General features: G+C 47.9%; 1 protein-coding gene across 9 annotated transcripts in view; it reads left to right on the top strand.

Moving 5' to 3' along the window:
- BDKRB2 (bradykinin receptor B2) overlaps positions 1 to 22,585 on the top strand; it is a 594,686-nt gene that overhangs the window by 389,750 nt on the left and 182,351 nt on the right. For 2 of the 9 annotated variants that reach the window (XM_069637694.1, XM_069637693.1), the window contains exon 3: positions 21,299 to 21,370. The exons of the other annotated variants lie outside the window; for them this stretch is intronic. In XM_069637694.1, the coding sequence (XP_069493795.1) occupies positions 21,333 to 21,370 (38 nt within the window). In that variant the 5' untranslated portion in view covers positions 21,299 to 21,332. The remainder of the gene's footprint in view (positions 1 to 21,298; positions 21,371 to 22,585) is intronic. 9 annotated transcript variants of the gene reach the window in all.

The raw sequence follows: 22,585 nt of genomic DNA, 5'->3' as shown, positions 1-22,585 counted from the left end.
GATATAATTCCATGGTTTGCAAAGCTTTACTTTTTTACTAAAGCAGAAAGCACACACTGGGCCTCATTACACGGACGGCGGTAACCATGGCGCTATTAGCGCCATGGTTGCCGCCGGTATTTTACTGAGACCTATTCCAAGGTGTGTGGGGGCGGTAATTCCCCATTCACCATGGCCCTTCCCCATTCCCATTTTTGACCCCATAGGGCTCAATGGGAATGGGGAAGGCGGTAATTATGGTACCGCAAATTGCGGTACCGTAATTACCTCCTAGGTCCCTTTGCGGGTCCCATCCTTAACGGCTGGTAAAACCAGCCGTTAAGGTAGGGTCCCTCAAAGGGACCTCGTAGTAAGGCGGTAAGGGTTTACCGGCACTGGTACCCTTACCGGTACCGGTAAACCCTTACCGCCGTCCGTGTAATGAGGCCCACTATGTGCGAATAGCATATTTCACTGCGTTTTGTTACCGCCTTGATGATTTAATTTTTCTCAGTTGTTAAAAAGGATTTCTGAACTCTGACCTGGAGGGACAGAGGTTCAGAAGGCCAGCCTAGTTTCTTGGAACAGGGTAACCTCTGGACAAGTCAGACCAATCAGGGTAGCTATGGCAGAGGTTACCCTGTTCCAAGAAACTAGGGTGGCCTTCTGAACCTCTGCCCCTCCAGGTCAGAGTTCAGAAATCCTTCTAAACAAATTGGTGTACAGCGGTGGGATAGTACTGAAGGTATCCAGTGTTGCACACTAGTGAAGGCATTTTGAGTTATTTCTACCAGGACACATAGTGAATTGTTATAGAATAACTTTTTAAAGGCCATAGTCCTATCTAACAGTATGGAAACAAGTACCTTGTTAACTTTAAATGCTTCTAGATCTGAACATTAAGAAAGATGTGTGCTGAGAGAGGTGTCTCCTCTCAAGGCACGAAAGTAGAAATGATCCAAAGAATCATGGACTGGCAAGAAGCTCAGCTTAGAGCTATAGCTTCTGAGGACAGTGCAGAAGGAGGTGGGGCTGCTCTCACTGGTAGAACTGATGGTTCTGCCGCTGCACTGATCCACAGCAACCATGAGGACATGGAGGATGTAATGTCTAATGTTTCCTCTGCCAGTGCTGATGGGGAGGCCATACTTGAATTCAAGAAGCAAGAACTGCTGTTTAGGCAGAAGGAGCTTGAGTTCAATATGGCCAAAATAAAGATAGAGCAGGCAGAAAAACAGAAAGACAGGGATCACCAGTTGGAACTGGCCAGGCTCCAAGTTGCCAATGGATCCAAGGGTCCTGGACATGGGTCTGGGGCCTCCTCTCATCCAAGGTTTCCAAATGATCTGCTCAGTGTGTATGAGGAAAAGAATGACATTATGGACTGACTGAATACATTTGAGTATGCATGTGGAGTTCAGCAAGTTGACAATGCTGATAAAATTGCCTGGTTACTTAGCAGACTGCCCCATTCTGGCTGCAGTGCCATTATGGAAATGTCAAAAGCTGAGGGAGCAGATTTTGCAATGTTGAAGCAAACTCTCATCTTAAGGTTTGGAAAGACTCCTGCCCAATACTTAAAAAGATTCAGAGAGTATAAGAAAAAAGAAGGTGGTACTTGGGTATCTTATGTAACCGAATTCTTAAAAAACCTGACTGGCTGGGTTGAAGTTTATAAGGTTTCTACCTTTGAAGGCATGGTAAGTCTTGTCATGCTGGAACATATTTTTGCATCTTCTTCCCCTGAGCTTAAGCAGCATTTGGCAGATTCAAAGGAGATAGATCCTAAGAAGCTAGCCATTGCAGCAGATTTGTGGGTGTCACATCGAGTGTCTCATAAGGACAAGACTCATTCCGGTAAGCAGGAGGAAGAGAAAAAGTCCAAAGATAAGGAGGGTGGGGAAACTGATAAATCTTCCTCCCAAAAGGGCCACAAAATGAAACATAAGGGTAAAACACAAGAGAACACACAGGGTAGTGGAGGTCAGCCTCCAAAACAGAACTCTGGTTATAATAATCCTCCCTATGTAAACAGACCCAATGGATCTTGTTTTGCTTGTGGAGCAACTGACCACCTGAAGGGGGATCCTGATGTAAGGTCAAAACCTTGGGGGTCCACTCTGCTAATCTGGCCTTCTCCTCCTATGAGGAAGAAGAGATTACAGGAGCATCCTATCCCTCAGACTCCTTCCCCAGTGGGATAGAGGCTGAGGTAGTTTTAGTTTCCCTGGGTTCCTGGGAGCCTAAAGTCTCAGAGGCTTATGCTAGGATTCCAGATAACACCAAGCACTACTTTAAAGACAGTGTGCTACTCTGATTCCCACTAAGTTGGCTGATGGCCCACCTCTCATGTTCCCAGTAATACCTGTACATCTTACTATCAATGGTACAGCAGTCAGGATTCCAGTGAGCATCCAGAGGAGTGTCCCAGGGAAGGTCTTGTTGTGCAATTATCTCAGAGCTTTAGGGCTTGTGGGAGATACTGCTGACAGACCCTGCACAAGGTCTCAAACAAGGGCAGCACTGGCCAAGACCAATACACTGCCCCAGCCAAAGGGGAAACCCAAGGCTAAAGGAGTCAGAAAACAAAAAAGAGGGAAAGAGAATATTCCCCCTAACTCACCTATCACTGAGGTGGAGTGGAGGTAGTTGGTCCATTACCAGGAGGTAGTTGGTCCATCACCAGGACCTGACGAGGAGTTGGTGATACCTGAAGTGTTTGACCCCAAAGACCATCCTGAACTAAACGATTTGTTAGTAGAAGGTGGTCCTGACAGGGAAGAATTCAGTAAAGGCCAACGTGAGTGCCCATCTCTGGAAGGCCTAAGGAGACAGGCCTGCTCCCAGCTTGATGGTGAACCTCCTGGGAAGCATCAGATTTATTGGGAAGGTGGGCTCCTGTATAGTGAGCCCACAGAGTCTACAAAAGGAGACCATAGGAGGTTGGTGGTTCCCCATGCTGTAAGACCCTTCCTCCTGCAGCTGGCACATGAATTGCCCCTTGCTGGTCACCTTGGTATTAAGAGGACCAAGCAAAGGTTATCCATGCACTTCTACTGGCCCAAGATGGGGGTACAAGTAGAAAGTCACTGCAGGAGTTGTGCCTCCTGCCAGTTATCTGGTAAGAATGGATCAACAATCCAAGCTCCATTGGTACCACTCCCAGTTGTGGGGGTACCATTTGAGAGGGTAGGGATTGACATTGTTGGTCCCCTTGACCCCCAGACATCCTCAGGCAATAGGTTTATCCTGGTGCTGGTCACGCATGACACCAGGTATTCTGAGGACATCCCATTGAAAACTGTGACTGTCAAGTCAGTTGCAAAAGCTTTACTTGGCATCTTTACTAGGATTGGCTTCCCTAAAGAAGTTGTGTCTGACAGAGGCAGCAACTTTATGTCTAAGTATATGCAGGCTATGTGGAAGGAATGTGGGGTCACCTATAAGTTTTCTTCCGCATACCACCCCCAAACCAATGGTCTGGTGGAAATGTTTAACAGGACCCTGAAAAGTATGATTGGGGCTCTGGAAGAACCTCACAGAAGAAAATGGGATCTTCTTTTACCATGCTTACTGTTTGCCTACAGAGAGGTACCACAAGAGGGTGTTGGCTTCAGCCCCTTCGAATTTCTGTTTGGTCACCCTGTACAGGGACCCTTAGCCATAGTCAAAGAGGGATGGGAGATGCCCACTCCCCCCATTACTACCAACGTAGTAGACTATGTGCTAGGGATCAGAAAAAGGATGGTACTCCTGATGGGTCTGGCTAGTGACAAGTTGAAGGCAGGACAAGCTCTGGTGAAACATTGGTATGACCAGGAAGCTTCCCTCATCAACTTCACAACTGGTCAGAAAGTCCTGATCATGAATCCCATAAGGCCTAGAGCTTTACAGGACAAATGGTCAGGCCCTTACACAGTGGCGGAGTCACTGGGTGAGGTCAACTATTTAGTGGACCTTGGAAGGCCTGGACAGGCTCCAAAAGTGTTCCATGTAATGAGGCTGAAGGCTTTCATCCCAAGAGTTGAAATCGCAGCACTGTTATTGGCTTCAGATGTTGAGGAAGAGGAATCTGAACCTCTTCCTGACCTATTCCAAAGCAGTCCTTCAGATAGCTCCATTGAGGGTGTCTGAGTGGCCCTTCATCTGACTTCTGATCAACAGGCTGAGGTGAAAAGTTTGCTTAGGCAATTCCCCCCCCCCCCTGTTTTCACAGTCCACTGGTTTGACACCTTGGTGCAAACATTACATAGACACAGGAGACAGTGTACCTACAAAAAGTAGGGGATACAGAGTGTCAGACAAAGTAAGGTCTTACATTAAGACAGAGGTCAACAAAATGTTGGATCTATGGGTGATTGAACCCTCCAGTAGTCCTTGGTCCAGCCCTGTGGTTTTGGTTCCAAAAGCAGGTACTTCTGAATTGAGATGCTGTGTGGATTACGGGGCTCTGAATGCTGTCACCAAGACAGATGCACACCCCTTGCATAGAACAGATGAGCTTGTGGATACCTTGGGTGCCTCCAAGTACCTCAGCACGTTTGACCTCACTGCAGGCTATTGGCAAATAGCCCTGGCAGAACATGCCAAGGAGAAGACAGATTTCTCAACTCCAGAGGGCCTTTACCAGTTCAGGCTAATGCCTTTTGGGTTGAAGAATGCACCTGCCACTTTCCCGAGGCTTGTGAATCATGTGTTAAATGGGTTGGATAAATTCTGTCTTGCATATCTGGATGATATAGCAGTTTTCAGTGCCACCTGGGAAGACCATGTGAAACACCTTAAGATTGTGTTACAGGCTCTTCAGAAGGCCCACTTGACCATCAAGGCCAGTAAGTGCCAGATTGGACAAGGATCAGTGGTCTACCTTGGACATGAAGTAGGTGGAGGGAGGATGCAGCCTCTACCCAGTAAAGTACAAGCAGTACAAGACTGGCCTACCCCCACTACACATACCCAAGTGAGAGCCTTCTTAGGACTCACTGGGTACTACCGAAATTTCATGGCAGACTATGGTACCATAGCTGCCCCCCTGACTGCTCTCACTACGCCAAAGAAACCCAAGAAGGTAACTTGGTCTGAAGAGTGTGAGAAGGCCTTCAATGGCTTGAAAGACTCCTTGTGCCAGGCCCCTGTTCTCAGGGCCCCTGATTACCAAATACCTTTTATTGTGCAGACAGATGCCTCTGACACTGGAATAGGAGCTGTACTATCACAAGTAGATGAGAAGGGTAAGGAACACCCTATTGGCTTCATTAGTCGCCAGTTTAGGGACAGAGAGCTCAGATGGTCCACAGTAGAGAAAGAATGTTTCTCTGTTGTGTGGGCCCTTAGGAAGCTGAGGCCCTACATCTATGGGACGCACTTCACTGTGCAAACTGACTATAAGCCCTTAAAATGGCTAATGAACATGAAGGGAGAGAATCCAAAGTTGCTTAGGTGGTCCATAAGTCTGCAATGCTTTGACTTCACTATTGAGCATAGGCCAGGTGTCCAAGATAGCAATGCTGATGGATTGTCCAGAATGTTTAACTGACCTGAACAAGAAACTCATCCAGGGGTGGATTAGTTCCCCCTGTCCTTAGTCTGGGGAGGGCGAGTGTTAGGAAAGATTTCATATTTGAATGTAATTTTCCCTCCATGTGTCAACCCCCTAACTTTTTGCTGCTGTTTTACATCCTGAACTAAACTTTGCCAGAGAAGCAGAGCCCTCAGCTGCACTCCTCTAGGCTTTCGCTAACTTTTTATGGGGAAACTGACAGTCAGTACTGGGAGACTTTGTTTCCCTTAGTCCTTTCCTCATGTTGTAACTTTTGTGCAACATGTAACAAGTGTACAATGTAACTTACCTTACAGTACACTTGGGTCTCTAGTCTTTCCAAAGGCCCTTGAAACTCTCGCTGGAATTTTTATGAACTGTGCAGATATGTCACAGACAGGACTGGTGCAGCTATCGTTTTCTTATGTTTTTAACCCTTTCTTGCCATGTTAAACCGCGCTTACCGCGCTTTGCACAAATAGGTGGCCTGGCTCCAAAATGGCCATGCCACAATGTTCTTTGTCCTGTCCTTTGGCCATCTTGCCCCTTCACCTTCCCCAGGTCGAGCCGACCCGGGTTAGTCCTTATTTGGTCATGCACTTTCCCGCGAAACCCAATGCTTTTGCGGGCTTCTGCATGCCTTGTGTGTGTGCCTCCAGGATGTGGGCTGGGATGTCTGTTCCCAATACACATCCTGGGTGCCAGAGAGTCTGGAGTGTCCTGAATGACTGGGACCACTGTGGTCTGTGATTGGTCCACGTATGGAGTGAGTGTTTGTGAGCAGATCTCCCATTGGGTCCCCTCCGTTTTGGCGCGAAGGGAACTTTGGATAAGAGGAGGCTGGAAACACCACTACCATGTCGATCTCCTGAGTTCACACGAACAAAGGATAAGGAGCCAAGTATCCTGCAACAAGAAGCCAAGTCGAGGAACCGCTGGTGACCCGCTGGAAGGTTTGGCACCCTGAGCCCGCTGTCGTCCTGTGGGACCCCTCTGCATCTGATCGTCCTAGAAGGTCTGAGAAGACGCTTCGACCTTTTGGAATAGTGGGACCAACTATTCTCGGCACCTTCATCAAACTCTGCAAGTAAGCCTCTTCTGAAGTGTCCCTGGACCAACCAGTGGGCTGACCAGCTTACACAGGACGTTTGCTCTGTCACCGCCGCCGTTTCGAGGAAACCCTCGAAACTTGGCTTGCTGCTAGCTCTGTGTCCACGGCACCCTCACACCGAATTTCGTACACTTGGCGTTCCCAGGTCTGAAGTGAGATGAGTGTACCCGGACCGGAGTAAACACGGTTGCTGTGTTGCCTTGCTGTGGCAACGACCTGTGCAAGTTGGCTGCATTTGTGTCCCCCTTGCCCCTGAAGCCGGCTGCAGTGGAATTGGGCTGATGCCTCCACCCGGAGCGGAGAAATCACCACTGTCCCGTTTGGGAATCTTTGCTGCATCTCGGGAACTACACAGTGTCGGGACGTCCTGATTGTCGCATTCGAACCTGCCAGCGAAGTGGACTGTACTGGCGAAGTCTGGGTCTGCCTGCGTCGGGGACAGGTGAGTTATCCTTACCCAAGCCGCTGGCCCCGAGCGCAGGAGCCCATTTTTACACACAAAGTGGCCCCAGAGTGCCCCTTTCCTTTCCACGGCGATTGTAAAATAGCGACTCCATCCCGAACTCTCCAACTGCCTCTGCCCTCAAGTGGAGGCCCTGTTTGAATAGTGGGAACTTGTTCTTCATCACCTTATCCACCTTCTTGAGCTGCTAGAGACCCTTGAAGAGACCCTATTTTGTCCATTGGCACAAGCGCGTGCAGGTACTATTGAGCATAAGGCTCCTCGCTTCGTAGGGCTTGGACTGCCTCTTAAGTTAGGTGTATTCTCGATGTGGAACTGGGTCTAAAGATTACCTGCACTGTCTGTTTTCCTCCCCATCTAGGTGGTCTACATATTTCGTGCTTTTAACTCCTTAGATCCCATCGGTCTTGTATATATATTGTATTGATTGTGATGTATTGGTTTACTTTAGTGGTACTGTGATTCTTTGCTATGGTCTGTTCAAAGGCCTTGTAATAAATGTGTCTATATTTTTAATATAACACCTGTCTGGAGTAATTCATAAGTGTCCTTGCTTTGTGTGCTCATTGAGGTCTTTCAGTCACCCACACCCCTCTTGAGACTTAGTCTTGACCGCCTGCCATAGCTACCCTGATTGGTCTGGCTTGTCCAGAGGTTACCCTGTTCCAAGAAACTAGGCTGGCCTTCTGAACCTCTGCCCCTCCAGGTCAGAGTTTAGAAATCCTTCTTAACATAAGTTTTCTGTCCTTGCTCATTTTGGGCCATTAACTTCAAAACAGTCAATTGGGAAAATATGTTCATACAGACAGAAGTGGGAAGGAATATATTTGAGTGTGTGGCTTTCTACACTACAAACCAGGTCCAAGGAGGCTTTATCGGACTGAACAGATATGTGATCGAAATTAAAAGATCATAAAAACACATATTGAAAAAATATATGAATATCAGCTATCCTCCATTTACATGCAGTTTGATACTTACCAGAATGTCCTGTAAGGTTTCTTGTTTCGTTTGTTCCTGTCCTGCATTCTGCTGAGGTCCTTTCTCTGCATTGCTAAGGACTTTACTTGAGGGTTCACACTTGCTGACACAGCCTATTTGACAGGGGTTTAAAAAGGCACAAGTGACAGAAAGGGTTTATTAGGACGCTGGGGGAAGAGCCAGATCTTGAGGGCTTTCCGGAAGGTAAGGTGATCCTCTAAGGGGCAGATGCTGAGGGGAATCACGTTCCATATTGTGGGAATTTGGACAGAAAGGAGGATCCCCACTATTCTGATCAATTTGACGGTGGGGGTGAGAAGGAGGAGTGTGGTGGCCTGATCTCAGGTTCCTGTTGCGTATATACGGGGTGAGCTTGTGTTGAAGTTATTCTGGGCTAAACCTGTGCAGAGCACGGTAGGTGATGCACATAACTCTGAAAGTGGACCGTCATCCTACAGGGAGCCAGTGGAGGATACAGAGGGTGGGCGTGATGTGCTTTCTGGCACCGAGGTTTAGGAGGAGAGTAGCAGCAGTGTTTTGGACTCTTTGGAGCTTTCTGAGTTGAGAAGCAGGGGCACCCAGGTATAGGGAGTTAGCGTAGTCTAGGCAGGAGAGGTTGATAGTTGTGATTGCTGTGACTCTGCAAGGGTAGGAGATGTAAGGGAAGATGCATTGGAGAATGCAAAGGTGTAGATAGCACAATTTAGACACAGTGTTATGTGGTGTGAAAGTGTCAGATCTGCGTCCATGGTACATCCCAGGTTCTTTACTGAATTGAATGTACTGGGAGGAGGGCCTAGGGAGGATTGCCACAACGTGGGTTTGGCAGAAAAGGGCAGTTTCCCAAAGATCATGATTTTGTTTTTCTGGGGTTTCCGGTGGTTAGCCGTCATACAGTGGTCGATTGCTGATAGGCATGAGGCAAAGTCAGGCATGGGGGGGTGGGACGGACGAGGATTTAGGGATCTTGAAGATGATCTAGTTGTCATCTGTGTAGTTGTAGCAAGTTAGGCTGTGTGAGCGGTTAAGGGCAGGGAAGGGGCCCAGGTAGAGGTTAAAGAGATGGGGAATAGGGAGGTGCCTTGGGGAGCTCACGACAGGAGGTGGGTCGAGGGGAAAGGAGGTGAGTGATTTGTGGTCAGTGTTAGGAAAGATTTCATAATTGTAGGTAATTTTCCTTCCATGTGGCAACCCCTAAACTTTTTGCTGTTGTTTTCACCCTGATCTAGACTTTGCCAGAGAAGCGCAGCCTTCCGCCGCACTCCTCTGGGCTTTCTCTCCATTCTTACGGGGAAACTGACATGCCCTTAAGACAGTCAGTACCGGGAAACTTTGTTTTCCGTAGTTCTTTTATCATGTTGCAGCTTTCGCGCAACATGACACAAGAGGGCACTGTAAGCTAAGTTACTGCTCTCTTGGGTCTCTAGTCACTCTACAGGCCCTAGACACTCTCTTTGGATTGTTAACGAACGGTGCAAGTGAATCACGGACGGACTGGTGGCAGCGATCGTTTCTTTGTGTTTTGAGCTCCTTTTGGCTGTTTAAGCACGTTTCTCACACTTAGCCCAAAATGGTGGCCTGGCTCCCAAAATGGCCAGACCACGAGGCTCTTTGTCCGGCCCGCTGACCGTCTTGCCCCCTTCACCTTCCCCAGGTCAAGCCGACCCGGGGCCTTCCTTATTTGGGCATGTACTTTCCCGCGAAACACAGATGCTTTCGCAGGCTTCTACAGGCCTTGTGTGTCCCTCCAGGATGTGGGCTGGGATGTCTGGTCCCAATACACATCCTGGGTGCCAGAGAGTCTAGTGTGTCTTGAATGCCTGGGACCACCGTGGTCCGTGATAGGTCCACGTATGGTGTGAGTGTTTTGTGAGCAGATCTCCCATTGGGTGCTCCCCGTTTTGGCGCGAAGGGAACTCTGGATAAGAGGAGGCTGGAAACACCATTACCATGTCGATCTCCTGAGTTCTCACGAATGACGGATACAGGAGCCAAGTATCCTGCAACCACGAGGCTGAACCAAGGAATCGCTGGTGACCCGCTGAAGGACTGCTCCTCCTCACTGCTGTCGCTCTGTGAAACCATTCTGCCTCTGATCGAACGAGAAGGCCTGTACTGGTACTTCGACCCTTTGGAATAGTGGGAACAACTATTCTCGGCATCTTCATCATCTCCTGCACGTAAGCCTTCGGAAGCGTCTCTGGGCCATCCAGTGGACTGACCAGCTTACCCAGGAGTCTTGCTCTGTAACCGCCGTCAGGTTGCTGCTGTATTCCGAGTCCTTGACACTCTCACATGATTCGTACACTTGGCATTCCCTGGTCTGAAGTGAGAAGTGTACATTGGGCTGAAATACACACAGCCGCTTTGTTGCCCTGCTTTGGTAACAATCTGTGCGGGTTCACTGCGTTTGGGACATCCTCAACTCTAACTTCTGCTGCCGCAGAGTCTACACGACGCCGAGACATCCCCGGCTCGCATCTGAACCTGCCAGCACTGAAACTGACGCGGAGAAGCCTGGGTCCGCCTGCATCGGGGATAGGTGAGTAGCAACGCTAAGAACTGGTCGCCCTCCTGCAGTGGCCCGTAACTTTTCCTCGCTGTGTTAAACAGCACACCTTTTTCGCACTCGCGCTCTGCTTCTGCCCGCAAGTGGAGGCCGCGCTTGAGTAGCGGAGATCTGTTCGCCCTCCTTTGTTCACCACTCTGAACTGCCTGACTTCCTTGAAGAGACTCCCCTTGGCCCATCGGCACCAGCGTGTGCAGGTACTTTTGAGCACAAGGCTCCACTCTTCGTAGGGCTCGGACTTCCTTCTAGTTAGGTGGCCTCTGAAGGCGAACTGGGTCTAAACGATTACTTGCACTGCCTGTTTTCCTCCCCATCTAGGTGGTCTGCATATTTCGTGCTTCTAACTCGTTAGACCCGGCGGTAATTGTATATATATTGTATTTGATTGTGATGTGTTGATTTACTTGAGTTTTATCGTTATTCTTTGCTATGGTCAATATTACAAAGGCCTTGTAATAAATGTGTCTATATTTTTAATATAACACCTGCTTGGAGTTATTTGTAAGCGTCCTTGCTCTGTGTGCTCATTGCAGGCTTTCAGTCACCCTCACCCCTCTTGAGACCTAGTCTTGACCGCTGCGATCGCTACCTTGATTGGTCTGGCTTGTCCAGAGGTTACCCTGTTCCAAGAAACTAGGCTGGCCTTCTGAACCTTTGCCCCTCCAGGACAGAGTTCAGAAATCCATCTTAACAAATTGGTGTACCACGGTGGGATACGACTGAAGGTATCCAATGTTGCGCACGAGCGAAGGCATTTCAAGTTATTCCTACCAGAACACGTAGTGAATTGTCGTAGTATAACTTTTAAAAAGGTCATAGTCCTATCTAACAGTATGGAAACAAATACCTTGTTAACTTTAAATGCTTCTAAATCCGAAACATTGAAAAAGATGTGTGCGGAGAGAGGTGTCTCCTCTCAAGGCACCAAGTTGGATATGATCCAAAGAATCGTGGCGTGGCAAGAAGCTCAGCTTGACGCTATAACATCCGAGGACAGTGCAGAAGGAGGTGGGGCTGCTCTCACTGGCAGAACCGACGGTTCTGCCGCTGCACTGGTCCACCGCGACCACGAGGACAGGGAGGATGAGATGTCTAATGTTTCCTCTGCCAGTGTCGATGGGGAGGCCATGCTTGAATTGAAGAAGCAATGCTGCTGTTTAGGCAGAAGGAGCTTGATTTCAGTACGGCCAAGATAAAAATCGAACAGGCAGAAAAACAGAAAGACAGGGATCACCAGTTGGAACTGGCCAAGCTTCAGGTTGTAAATGGATCCAAGGGTCCTGGACATGGGTCTGGGGCCTCCTCATATCCACGGTTTCCAAAAGATCTGCTCAGTGTGTATGAGGAAAAGAATGACATTATGGACTGGCTGAATACGTTTGAGTATGCATGTGACGTTCAACAAGTTGACAATGCTGATAAGATTGCCTGGTTACTCAGCAGACTGCCCCATTCTGGCTGCAGTGTCATTATGGAAATGTCGAAGGCTGAGCGAGCGGATTTTGCAATGTTGAAGCAAACTCTCATTTTAAAGTTTGGAAAAACTCCTGCCCAATATTTAAAATGATTCTGAGAGTATAAGAAAAAAGAAGGTGGTACTTGGGTATCTTATGTAACCAAATCCTTAAAAAACTTGACTGGCTGGGTCGAAGGTTATAAGGTTTCTACCTTTGAAGGCATGATAAGTCTTGTCATGCTGGAACATATTTTTGCATCTTCTTCCCCGGAGCTTAAGCAGCATTTGGCAGATTCAAAGGAGATAGATCCTAAGAAGCTTGCCATTGCAGCAGATTTATGGGTGTCACATCGAGTATCCCATAAGGACAAAACTCATCCTGGTAAGCAGGAGGAAGGGAAAAAGTCCAAAGATAAGGAGGGTGGAGAATCTGATAAATCTTCTTCTCAAAAGGGCCACAAAAAGAAAAATAAGGGTAAGACACAAGAGAACTCACAGGGTAGTGGAGGTCAGCCTCCGAAACAGTACTCTGGTTACAATAAGCCTCCCTATGTAAACAGACCCAATGGATCTTGTTTTGCTTGTGGAGCAACTGACCACATGAAGGGGGATCCCCGGTGTAAGGTTAAACCTTTGGGGGTCCACTCCGCTAATCTGGCCTTCTCTTCCTACGAGGAAGAAGAGATTACAGGAACATCCTTCTCCTCAGACTCCTTCCCCAGTGGGATAGAAGCTGAGGTAGTTTTAGTTTCCCTGGGTTCCTGGGAGCCTAAAGTCGCAGAGGCTTATGCTAGGATTCCAGACAATACCAAACACTACTTTAAAGACAGTGTGCTGATCAATGGAGTAGATACTCCAGCTCTTAGGGATAGTGGGTGCAGTCGAACTGTAGTGGATTCTACCTTGGTAGACTCAGAGGAAGTTGCCAGAGCTACTCTGATGCCCACTAAGTTGGTTGACGGCCCACCTCGCATGTTTCCAGTAATACCTGTAAATCTTACTTTAAATGGTACAGCAGTCAGGATCCCAGTGAGCATTCAAAGAAACATCCCAGGAAAGGTCTTGTTGGGCAACGATCTCAGAGCTTTAGGGCTCGTAGGAGACACTGCTGACAGACCCTGCACACAGTCTCAAACACGGGCAGCATTGGCCAAGATCAATACGCTGCCCCAGCCAAAGGGGAAACCCAAGGCTAATGGAGTCAGAAAATCAAAACGAGGGAAAGAAAATATTCCCCCGAACTCACCTACCACTGCGGTGGAGGAAGTTGGTCAATCGCCCGGGCCTGACGAGGAGGTGGCGATACCTGAAGTATTTAACCCCAATGACCATCCTGAACTAAAAGACTTGTTAGTAGAAGGTGGTCCTGACAGGGAAGAATTCAGTAAAGGCCAACGTGAGTGCCCATCTCTGGAAGGCCTAAGGAGGCAGGCCTGCTCCCAGCTTGAGGGTGAACCTCCTGGGAAGCATCGGATTTATTGGGAAGGTGGACTCCTGTATAGTGAGCCCACAGAGTATACAGAAGGAGACCATAGGAGGTTGGTGGTTCCCCTTGCTGTAAGACCCTTCCTCCTGCAGCTGGTGCATGAAGTACCCCTTGCTGGTCACCTTGGTATTAAGAGGACCAAGCAAAGGTTATCCATGCACTTCTACTGGCCCAAGATGGGGGTGCAAGTAGAAAGTTGCTGTAGGAGTTGTGCCTCCTGCCAGTTATCCGGTAAGAGTGGCTCAACAATCCAAGCTCCATTGGTACCACTCCCAGTTGTGGGAATGCCATTCGAAAGGGTAGGGATCGACATCGTTGGTCCCCTCGACCCGCAAACATCCTCAGGCAATAGGTTTATCCTGGTTCTAGCCGACTATGCTACCAGATATCGTGAGGCCATCCCATTGAAAACTGTAACTGCCAAGTCAGTTGCAAAAGCGTTACTTGGCATCTTTACTAGGGTTGGCTTCCCTAAAGAAGTGGTGTCTGACAGAGGCAGCAACTTTATGTCAAAGTATATGCAGGCTATGTGGAAAGAATGTGGGGTCACCTACAAGTTCTCTTCTGCATACCACCCCCAGACCAATGGTCTGGTGGAACGTTTCAACAGAACGTTAAAGAGCATGTTTGGGGCTCTGGAAGAACCTCAGAGAAGAAAATGGGGTCTTCTTTTACCATGCTTACTGTTTGTCTACCGAGAGGTACCACAAGAGGGTGTTCGCTTCAGCCCCTTCGAACTTCTGTTTGATCACCCTGTGCGGGGACCCTTAGCCATAGTCAAGGAGGGATGGGAGATGCCCACTCCCCCTGTTACTACCAACGTAGTCGACTATGTGCTGGGGCTCAGAAAATGGATGGTACTTCTGATGGGCTTGGCTAGTGACAAGTTGAAGGCAGGACAAGCGCTGGTGAAACATTGGTACGACTAGAAAGCTTCCCTCATCAACTTTACACCTGGTCAGCAAGTCCTGATCATGAATCCCAGAAGGCCTAGAGCTTTACAGGACAAATGGTCAGGCCCTTACACAGTGGTGGAGCCCCTGGGTGAGGTTAACTATTTAGTGGACCTTAGAAGGCCTGGACAGGCTCCAAAAGTGTTCCATGTAAATAGGCTGAAGGCTTTCATCCCAAGAGTTGAAATCGCAGCACTGTTATTGGCTTCAGATGTTGAGGAAGAGGAATCTGAACCTCTTCCTGACCTATTCCAAAGCAGTCCTTCACATGGCTCCTTTGAGGGTGTCCGAGTGGCCCCTCACCTGACTTCTGATCAGCAGGCTGAGGTGAAAAGTTTGCTTAGGCACTTTTCCCCCCTGTTTTCGCAATCCCCTGGTTTGACACCTTGGTGCAAACATAACATAGACACACGAGACAGCGTTCCTACCAAAAGTAGAGGATACAGGATGTCAGACAAAGTACGGTCTTACATTAAGACAGAGGTCAACAAAATGTTAGATCTTTGGGTGATTGAACCCTCTAGTAGTCCTTGGTCCAGCCCTGTGGTTTTGGTTCCAAAAGCAGGCGCTTCTGAATTGAGGCTCTGCGTGGATTACAGGGCTCTGAATGCTGTCACCAAGACAGATGCACACCCCTTGCCTCAAACAGATGAGCTGGTGGATACCTTGGGTGCCTCCAAGTACCTCAGCACGTTTGACCTCAATGCGGGCTATTGGCAAATAGCCTTAGCAGAACATGTCAAGGAGAAGACAGCGTTTTCTACTCCAGAGGGTCTTTACCAATTCAGGGTAATGCCGTTCGGATTGAAGAATGCACCTGCCACTTTCCAGAGGCTTGTGAATCATGTGTTGAATGGGTTGGATGAATTCTGTCTTGCATATCTGGATGATATAGCAGTTTTCAGTGCCACCTGGGAAGACCATGTGAAACACCTCGGGATTGTGCTACAGGCTCTTCAGAAAGCACACTTGACCATAAAGGCTAGTAAATGCCAGATTGGACAAGGCTCAGTGGTTTACCTTGGACATGAAGTAGGTGGAGAGAGGATACAGCCTCTTCCCAGTAAAGTACAAGCAGTATAAGACTGGTCTACCCCCACTACACAGACCCAAGTGTGAGCCTTCTTAGGACTCACAGGGTATTACCGCAACTTCATGGCAGACTATGGCACCATAGCTGCCCCTCTGACTGCCCTCACCACTCCGAAGAAACCCAAGAAGGTAACTTGGACCGACGAGTGTGAGAAGGCCTTCAACGGCTTAAAAGAATCCTTGTGCCAGGCCCCTGTCCTCAGGGCCCCTGGTTATCAAAGACTTTTTATTGTGCAAACAGACGCCTCTGACACTGGGATAGGAGCTGTACTATCGCAAGTAGATGAGAAGGGTAAGGAACACCCTATTGGTTTCATTAGTCGCCATCTTAAGGACAGAGAGCTCAGATCGTCCACAATAGAGAAAGAATGCTTCTCTGTTGTGTGGGCACTACGCAAGCTGAGGCCCTACCTCTATGGGACCCACTTCACTGTGCAAACTGAGCATAAGCCCTTAAAGTGGCTGATGAACATGAAGGGAGAGAATCCAAAGTTGCTTAGGTGGTCCATAAGTCTACAAGGCTTTGACTTTACTATTGAGCATAGGCCAGGTGTCCAACATAGCAATGCTGATTGGTTGTCCAGAATGTTTAACCGACCTGAACAAGAGACTCATCCAGGGGTGGATTAGTTCCCCCTGTCCATAGTCTGGGAGGGGCGAGTGTTAGGAACGATTTCATAACTGTAGGTAATTTTCCTTCCATGTGGCAACCCCTAAACTTGTTGCTGTTGTTTTCACCCTGATCTAGACTTTGCCAGAGAAGCACAGCCTTCCGCCGCACTCCTCTGGGCTTTCGCTCCATTCTTACGGGGAAACTGACATGCCCTTAAGACAGTCAGTACCGGGAAACGTTGTTTTCCGTAGTTCTTTTATCATGTTGCAGCTTTCGCGCAACATGACACAAGAGGGCACTGTAAGCTAAGTTACTGCTCTCTTGGGTCTCTAGTCACTCTACAGGCCCTAGACACTCTCTTTGGATTGTTAACGAACGGTGCAAGTGAATCACGGACGGGACTGGTGGCAGCAATCGTTTCTTTGTGTTTTGAGCTCCTTTTGGCTGTTTAAGCACGTTTCTCGCGCTTAGCCCAAAATGGTGGCCTGGCTCCCAAAATGGCCAGACCACGAGGCTCTTTGTCCTGCCCGCTGACCGTACTGCCCCCTTCACCTTCCCCAGGTCGAGCCGACCCGAGGCCTTCCTTATTTGGGCATGTACTTTCCCGCGAAACACAGATGCTTTCACGGGCTTCTATAGGCCTTGTGTGTGCCTCCAGGATGTGGGCTGGGATGTCTGGTCCCAATACACATCCTAGGTGCCAGAGAGTCAGTCTAGTGTGTCTTGAATGCCTGGGACCACCATCGTCCGTGATAGGTCCACGTATGGTGTGAGTGTTTTGTGAGCAGATCTCCCGTTGGGTCCTCCCCGTTTTGGCGCGAAGGGAATTCTGGATAAGAGGAGGCTGGAAACGCCACTACCATGTCGATCTCCTGAGTTCTCACGAACGACGGATACAGGAGCCAAGTATCCTGCAACCACGAGGCTGAACCGAGGAATCGCTGGTGACCCGCTGAAGGACTGCTCCTCTGCACTGCTGTCGCTCTGTGAAACCATTCTGCCTCTGATCGAACGAGAAGGCCTATACTGGTACTTCGACCCTTTGGAATAGTGGGAACAACTATTCTCGGCATCTTCATCATCTCCTGCACGTAAGCCTTCGGAAGCGTCTCTGGGCCATCCAGTGGACTGACCAGCTTACCCAGGAGTCTTGCTCTGTAACCGCCATCAGGTTGCTGCTGTATTCCGAGTCCTTGACACTCTCACACGATTCGTACACTTGCCATTCCCAGGTCTGAAGTGAGAAGTGTAGATTGGGCTGGAATACACACAGCCGCTTTGTTTCCCTGCTGTGGTAACAATCTGTGCGGGTTCACTGCGTTTGGGACATCCTCAACTCTAACTTCTGCTGCTGCGGAATCTACACAATGCCGAGACATCCCCGGCTCGCATCTGAACCTGCCAGCACTGAAACTGACGCGGAGAAGCATGGGTCCGCCTGCATCGGGGATCGCTGAGTAGCAACGCTAGGAACTGGTCGCCCTCCTGCAGTAGCCCGTAGCTTTTCCTCGCTGTGTTAAACAGCACACCTTTTTCGCACTCGCGCTCTGCTTCTGCCCGCAAGTGGAGGCCGCACTTGAGTAGCAGAGGTCTGTTCGCCCTCCTTTGTTCACCACTCTGAACTGCCTGACTTCCTTGAAGAGACTCCCCTTGGCCCGTCAGCACCAGCGTGTGCAGGTACTTTTGAGCACAAGGCTCCACTCTTCGTAGGGCTCGGACTTCTAGTTAGGTGGCCTCTGAAGGTGAACTGGGTCTAAACGATTACTTGCACTGCCTGTTTTCCTCCCCATCTAGGTGGTCTGCATATTTAGTACTTCTAACTCGTTAGACCCGGCGGTAATTGTATATATATTGTATTTGATTGTGATGTGTTGGTTTACTTGAGTTTTATCGTGATTCTTTGCTATGGTCAATATTACAAAGGCCTTGTAATAAATGTGTCTATATTTTTAATATAACACCTGCTTGGAGTAATTTGTAAGCGTCCTTGCTCTGTGTGCTCATTGCGGGCTTTCAGTCACCCTCACCCCTCTTGAGACCTAGTCTTGACCGCCGCGATCGCTACCTTGATTGGTCTGGCTTGTCCAGAGGTTACCCTGTTCCAAGAAACTAGGCTTGCCTTCTGAACCTTTGCCCCTCCAGGACAGAGTTCAGAAATCCATCTTAACAGTCAGTTGGAAAGGAAGGAGGATAACCACATTCATTCTGTATACCGGATGCTGAGCAAGAGGAGTCTGTCCGTGAGTGTGCAGTGGTCGATGGTGTCAAAGGCCGCAGAGAGGTCGAGGGGGATAAATCTTCTGAGTCTGCGGTTCATTTTAGGTTATCGCAAATGGAGATTAGGGATAATTCAGTTCCTCGTAGGGGTCTGAAGCTGGACGGGACAGGTTTGAGAGGAGGTTGTATTCGGTGAAGACGCACCTGGGCATAGGCTGTTCGGTCACTTCGTTTGGCAATGAAGCGGTTGTTAGAGATCGGTCTGTAAATTGCCGGTAAGAGGGTGTCAAAGGCGTTTTTTTAGCAGGGGTTTGATGATGGATGTCTTGAAAGGTGCTGGAAATATGCCTGATGTGAGTGAAGAGTTAATGATCGATCTTGCAATGCTGCCAACACCGTTTGAGGAAAGAATGTTTTTTAGGAGAGCTGGAAGACAAGGATCTCCCAGGGATCTCGACGGATGGCTGCAAGCAAGTAGTTTCTGGAATTCAGGGTGCAAGGTGGGAGAGAACAAGGAGTAGAAACGGTGGGTGGAGGGGGGGTCCCTGGGGTTTCGGACGAGGGTGCAGGCAATCGGAACTCTGCTAGTTTATCCTTGATGGTGTGTTTTCTTTCCACTTATATGTTGTGGAAGTGGTCTGAGAGGGCGTCGGAGAGTGCTTGGGAGTGGGCAAGAGGGCAAAGTTGCAGGAAAGTGAGGAATTTGGCGAAGGTGCAGGAAGGGGCCTTGAATTCTGAGATTATTTTGTGGAGTTTCTTGCTGGTGTTACTGGCGTTTCAGTTCCAGTAGAATGATTTCTTTGGCCTATCGGATTTCTGCCTTGTAGGCTATGATCTAGCAGGCGTATGTGGCTCTATTCTGGGGGATGGGTCGTCCCACTGTCTGCGTTCCAAAGGGATTTGAGAGAAGGGGTGAATCATCTAGGGGAAGGGCCTTTTCTCTGGGAGGAGGATCTGAACGGGGTGAGAGGCTCAGGGCACTGGAGAGCCATTGGTTGAAATGGCTGATAGAGGGCAAGCCTCCCTTGAGAGAAAGATTAGGTAGGGAGGCAAGCAGGGAGTCTGTTAAGTCCAGGTTTACTATGACCTTGTTCCACAACAGAAAGCAGGTGGACAGTCTAGGGTTAGTCAGTCATTGAGGAGGATTTGTTGTCAATAGAGAGAAGAAGATGGCTGTGTGGTCCTGTCAGTCTAGAAATCTAATTTGAGACCGCAAACGTATTTTGGTGGCCGTGGGCCAACCGTCTCATGCACGATACGACAGAATACAGGTTTTCGAGTGTTCTAATGAACAGCCATTTTGATGTAACAAGAATCGCCATTTTGTTTTCTAACCATTGCTCATTGCTTTCTGTTCCTATCGCTTCGCAGTATATTTTTCGCTTACACTGCTTGACTGAGGAACAATGCTGTCTGTATGTGAAAAGGACAAGGCCACAGGGCCCAGAGGATAACAAGAGTTTTGCTGAAACAAAAACATAGGCAGCGCAGGAAGAATGCCCGGCTCCCTCCTTAATGGAGCCTTGAAGCAGAGCCGCAGGGCATTTAATCATTTCACAGCTGCCAGCCAGTCTCGTTATATGGTAGAATATGTTAGAATAATATCGCTAAAGGCTTGAATTATGCTTTTCTAACAGCCCCCCTTTGCTGAGCCCGCTAAGAGCATGTCGGCTCCCAGGACGCGAATAGCACCTGATAGATAGCAAGGTCCGGAATGTAACCCCCTCTGCATGTAGCTCGCTTCCAAGAACAGAAGCGCCATGTTCTATTCAATAACCAAAAGATGCCTACGCACTCACAAATTGCAAATTGTTACTAGAATAGATGTTTGAAGGTGTCATAATGGCCGGAGATGTCCATCGTCACACCAAGTTCAAAGAAACCCAATGAAGAGGGGTGTTAACCATGACATAGCTGATTGTTTGATATGCATTTTGTATATATGTAACTGTTGTATGTAATTTGCGCTCTTGCATCCCACGAGGTCTAGAGATACACATTGCGGGCCGTCGAGACCGAGTTGGCCAACTGAGACTTTTGCTTTGCAATAAAACCCTAGCTTTGGGAATACAACCTCGTGTCTGGCGTCTCTATCGTGTGTGGTGACTCGCCTTGTTTCCATAGACGTCAGGGCCCCCTGGGGGCCCCTTTCAAGATGGCGCCCGAATAGGGACTTGAACCCTAGACCCTCCTGTAATGGTGATTTTAATCTGGTCTCTTTCTGTAATAGTTGAAGTACATTCCTCTTGAATTTCTTTCTTACCCCTTTTTAAACTTAGGAATGTGGGACAGCCCCAGGAAGCCATGGAACTTTGTCTGAACACCTGATCTGGTTGCAGTGTTTGCTGTTTCTAAATTCATACACCGAGCCTGGTTATTAAGACTTAAATAGTGGGGCGCTATGTTTACGGTCTGTCACATGGTCCTGGGTTGAATTTTAAGATCCCCTGTATAGCTCCTTTTATTCTTCTCAATGGCCAAACACAAGTTGTATTATATTTTAAATGTCTGACCATGGGACTTTTAATATTGTTGTGTATATATTCTGGATGTTTGATGAAATGTGAGAAGTTGTATTGCGATTATGAACTGTAAGCTATGTTTTATGAAATGTATTGTTTTATGATTTTATGGCACCAACAGCCAAATAAAGATGTGCTTGATCATTAGAGCAAGAGTCTCTATCCGTTGCTGCCCAGTTTAAATGCTTTTTACTGTCAGTAAAGGCACAATCCGCTGTGCGTAGATTAATATGTGTGTTATTTATATTAATGGTATTGCCATAATAAATCAACAAGATAATGGGATCGTGATCGCTCTCCCGGTAATATATTTGTAGGTCCTGCAAATACTGCCAATCGAGTGCATGAGCCATGAAATTATCAATTGTTGATCGGTACCTGGAAGAGTTGTAAGTATAACTCCCTGGTCGGTCCGCCGGTAACCTTCCATTTACAGAGCACAAATTGCGATCAGTGAACTGTTTCAACAGATTTGCGATTGATGTGTTTTGTTTCCCATCAAGCATTACTGGTACAGGTATATTTAATGTAGCATTTACTTCTTTGTTGGCTTTCTGCGTTATTAGACAGTCACCATGCCTCACATTAAAATATCCTCCTTTTATAACAAATGGAAACGGAGTGCCTTAATCACCAGACCCAAAGTTATCCAAACAATTCAACAAGCATGTTAGATCTGTTCCCAAGGATCTACACGGCAAGGAATTATAGAAATGTATCATGGACAATGCACGTTTCGGGTTTTTCATCAAAATATTAACCCTGAACACCGAGCTGGTAGAAAAATCTATAATAGAATTGGAACTTGTTGAAATGTTCACATATGTTGCAAGCCCACCACTATTTCTCCCTTTTTTGTTGTAGGATGCCGGAACAAAAAGCCCTAGGAAGTTTGAAAGAGATATATTTTCTAAAGAACCAGGTCTCCTGAAAAAGTAGAACATTAAAGCTGGATATATGATCCACAAATTCTGGGTCCTTGAGTTTAGAGTTCAAACCAGCAATATTCCATGACAGTACTTTCATAAATCCACCCCCTCCCGCTACAGGGGTTAGCTTCCTTTGCCTGTGCAGAAAGAACAGGTCTCGTTAAATTTCACAGGACTCTCCAGGGCTGAGGGGGCAATGTCCATGATTTCAGCTGACGGTAGGCAATTCAAATGATCGTGATGATTCTTAAGTTCCTTCTGACTGTCGGTTTTAGCCATACTGCCCTCTTTGGTTGTTTGCGCAAGCTTAGGAAGATACAAATGTTCACAAATGTGGCATTGTTGGGCACCATTATCTAGAAAAACGTATATGCCTTGCAATGATAAGGTTTCACGTTTGTTCCAAAATATATTACATATGCTTGTATCTGCAAATGTTGCTCTTATGCTACAGCCACACAATACATACAGTCACACTGTATTTGTAGTAAAGGTAAAAGGTATCATCTTATGGGAGTTCCCTATAATGCCCACATTGTCCCTTAACACCTTATTCAATCTTCTGCTGTATGCGTTCTTGTGTCCATGAAAAGAACCCTTAAAGGTGCAAATTAGGGTATTTTTCCTCCAACCTTCTAGGTGGTACACTTGTGCACTTGTACCAGGGTCTAATTT

The sequence above is a fragment of the Ambystoma mexicanum genome, chromosome 14 (genome assembly GCF_040938575.1).
Source record: "Ambystoma mexicanum isolate Mex_15411 chromosome 14, UKY_AmexF1_1, whole genome shotgun sequence".
NCBI lineage: Eukaryota > Metazoa > Chordata > Amphibia > Caudata > Ambystomatidae > Ambystoma > Ambystoma mexicanum.
Note: the sequence above shows the minus strand (reverse complement) of the source record. Positions and strands in the feature narration are given on the sequence as shown.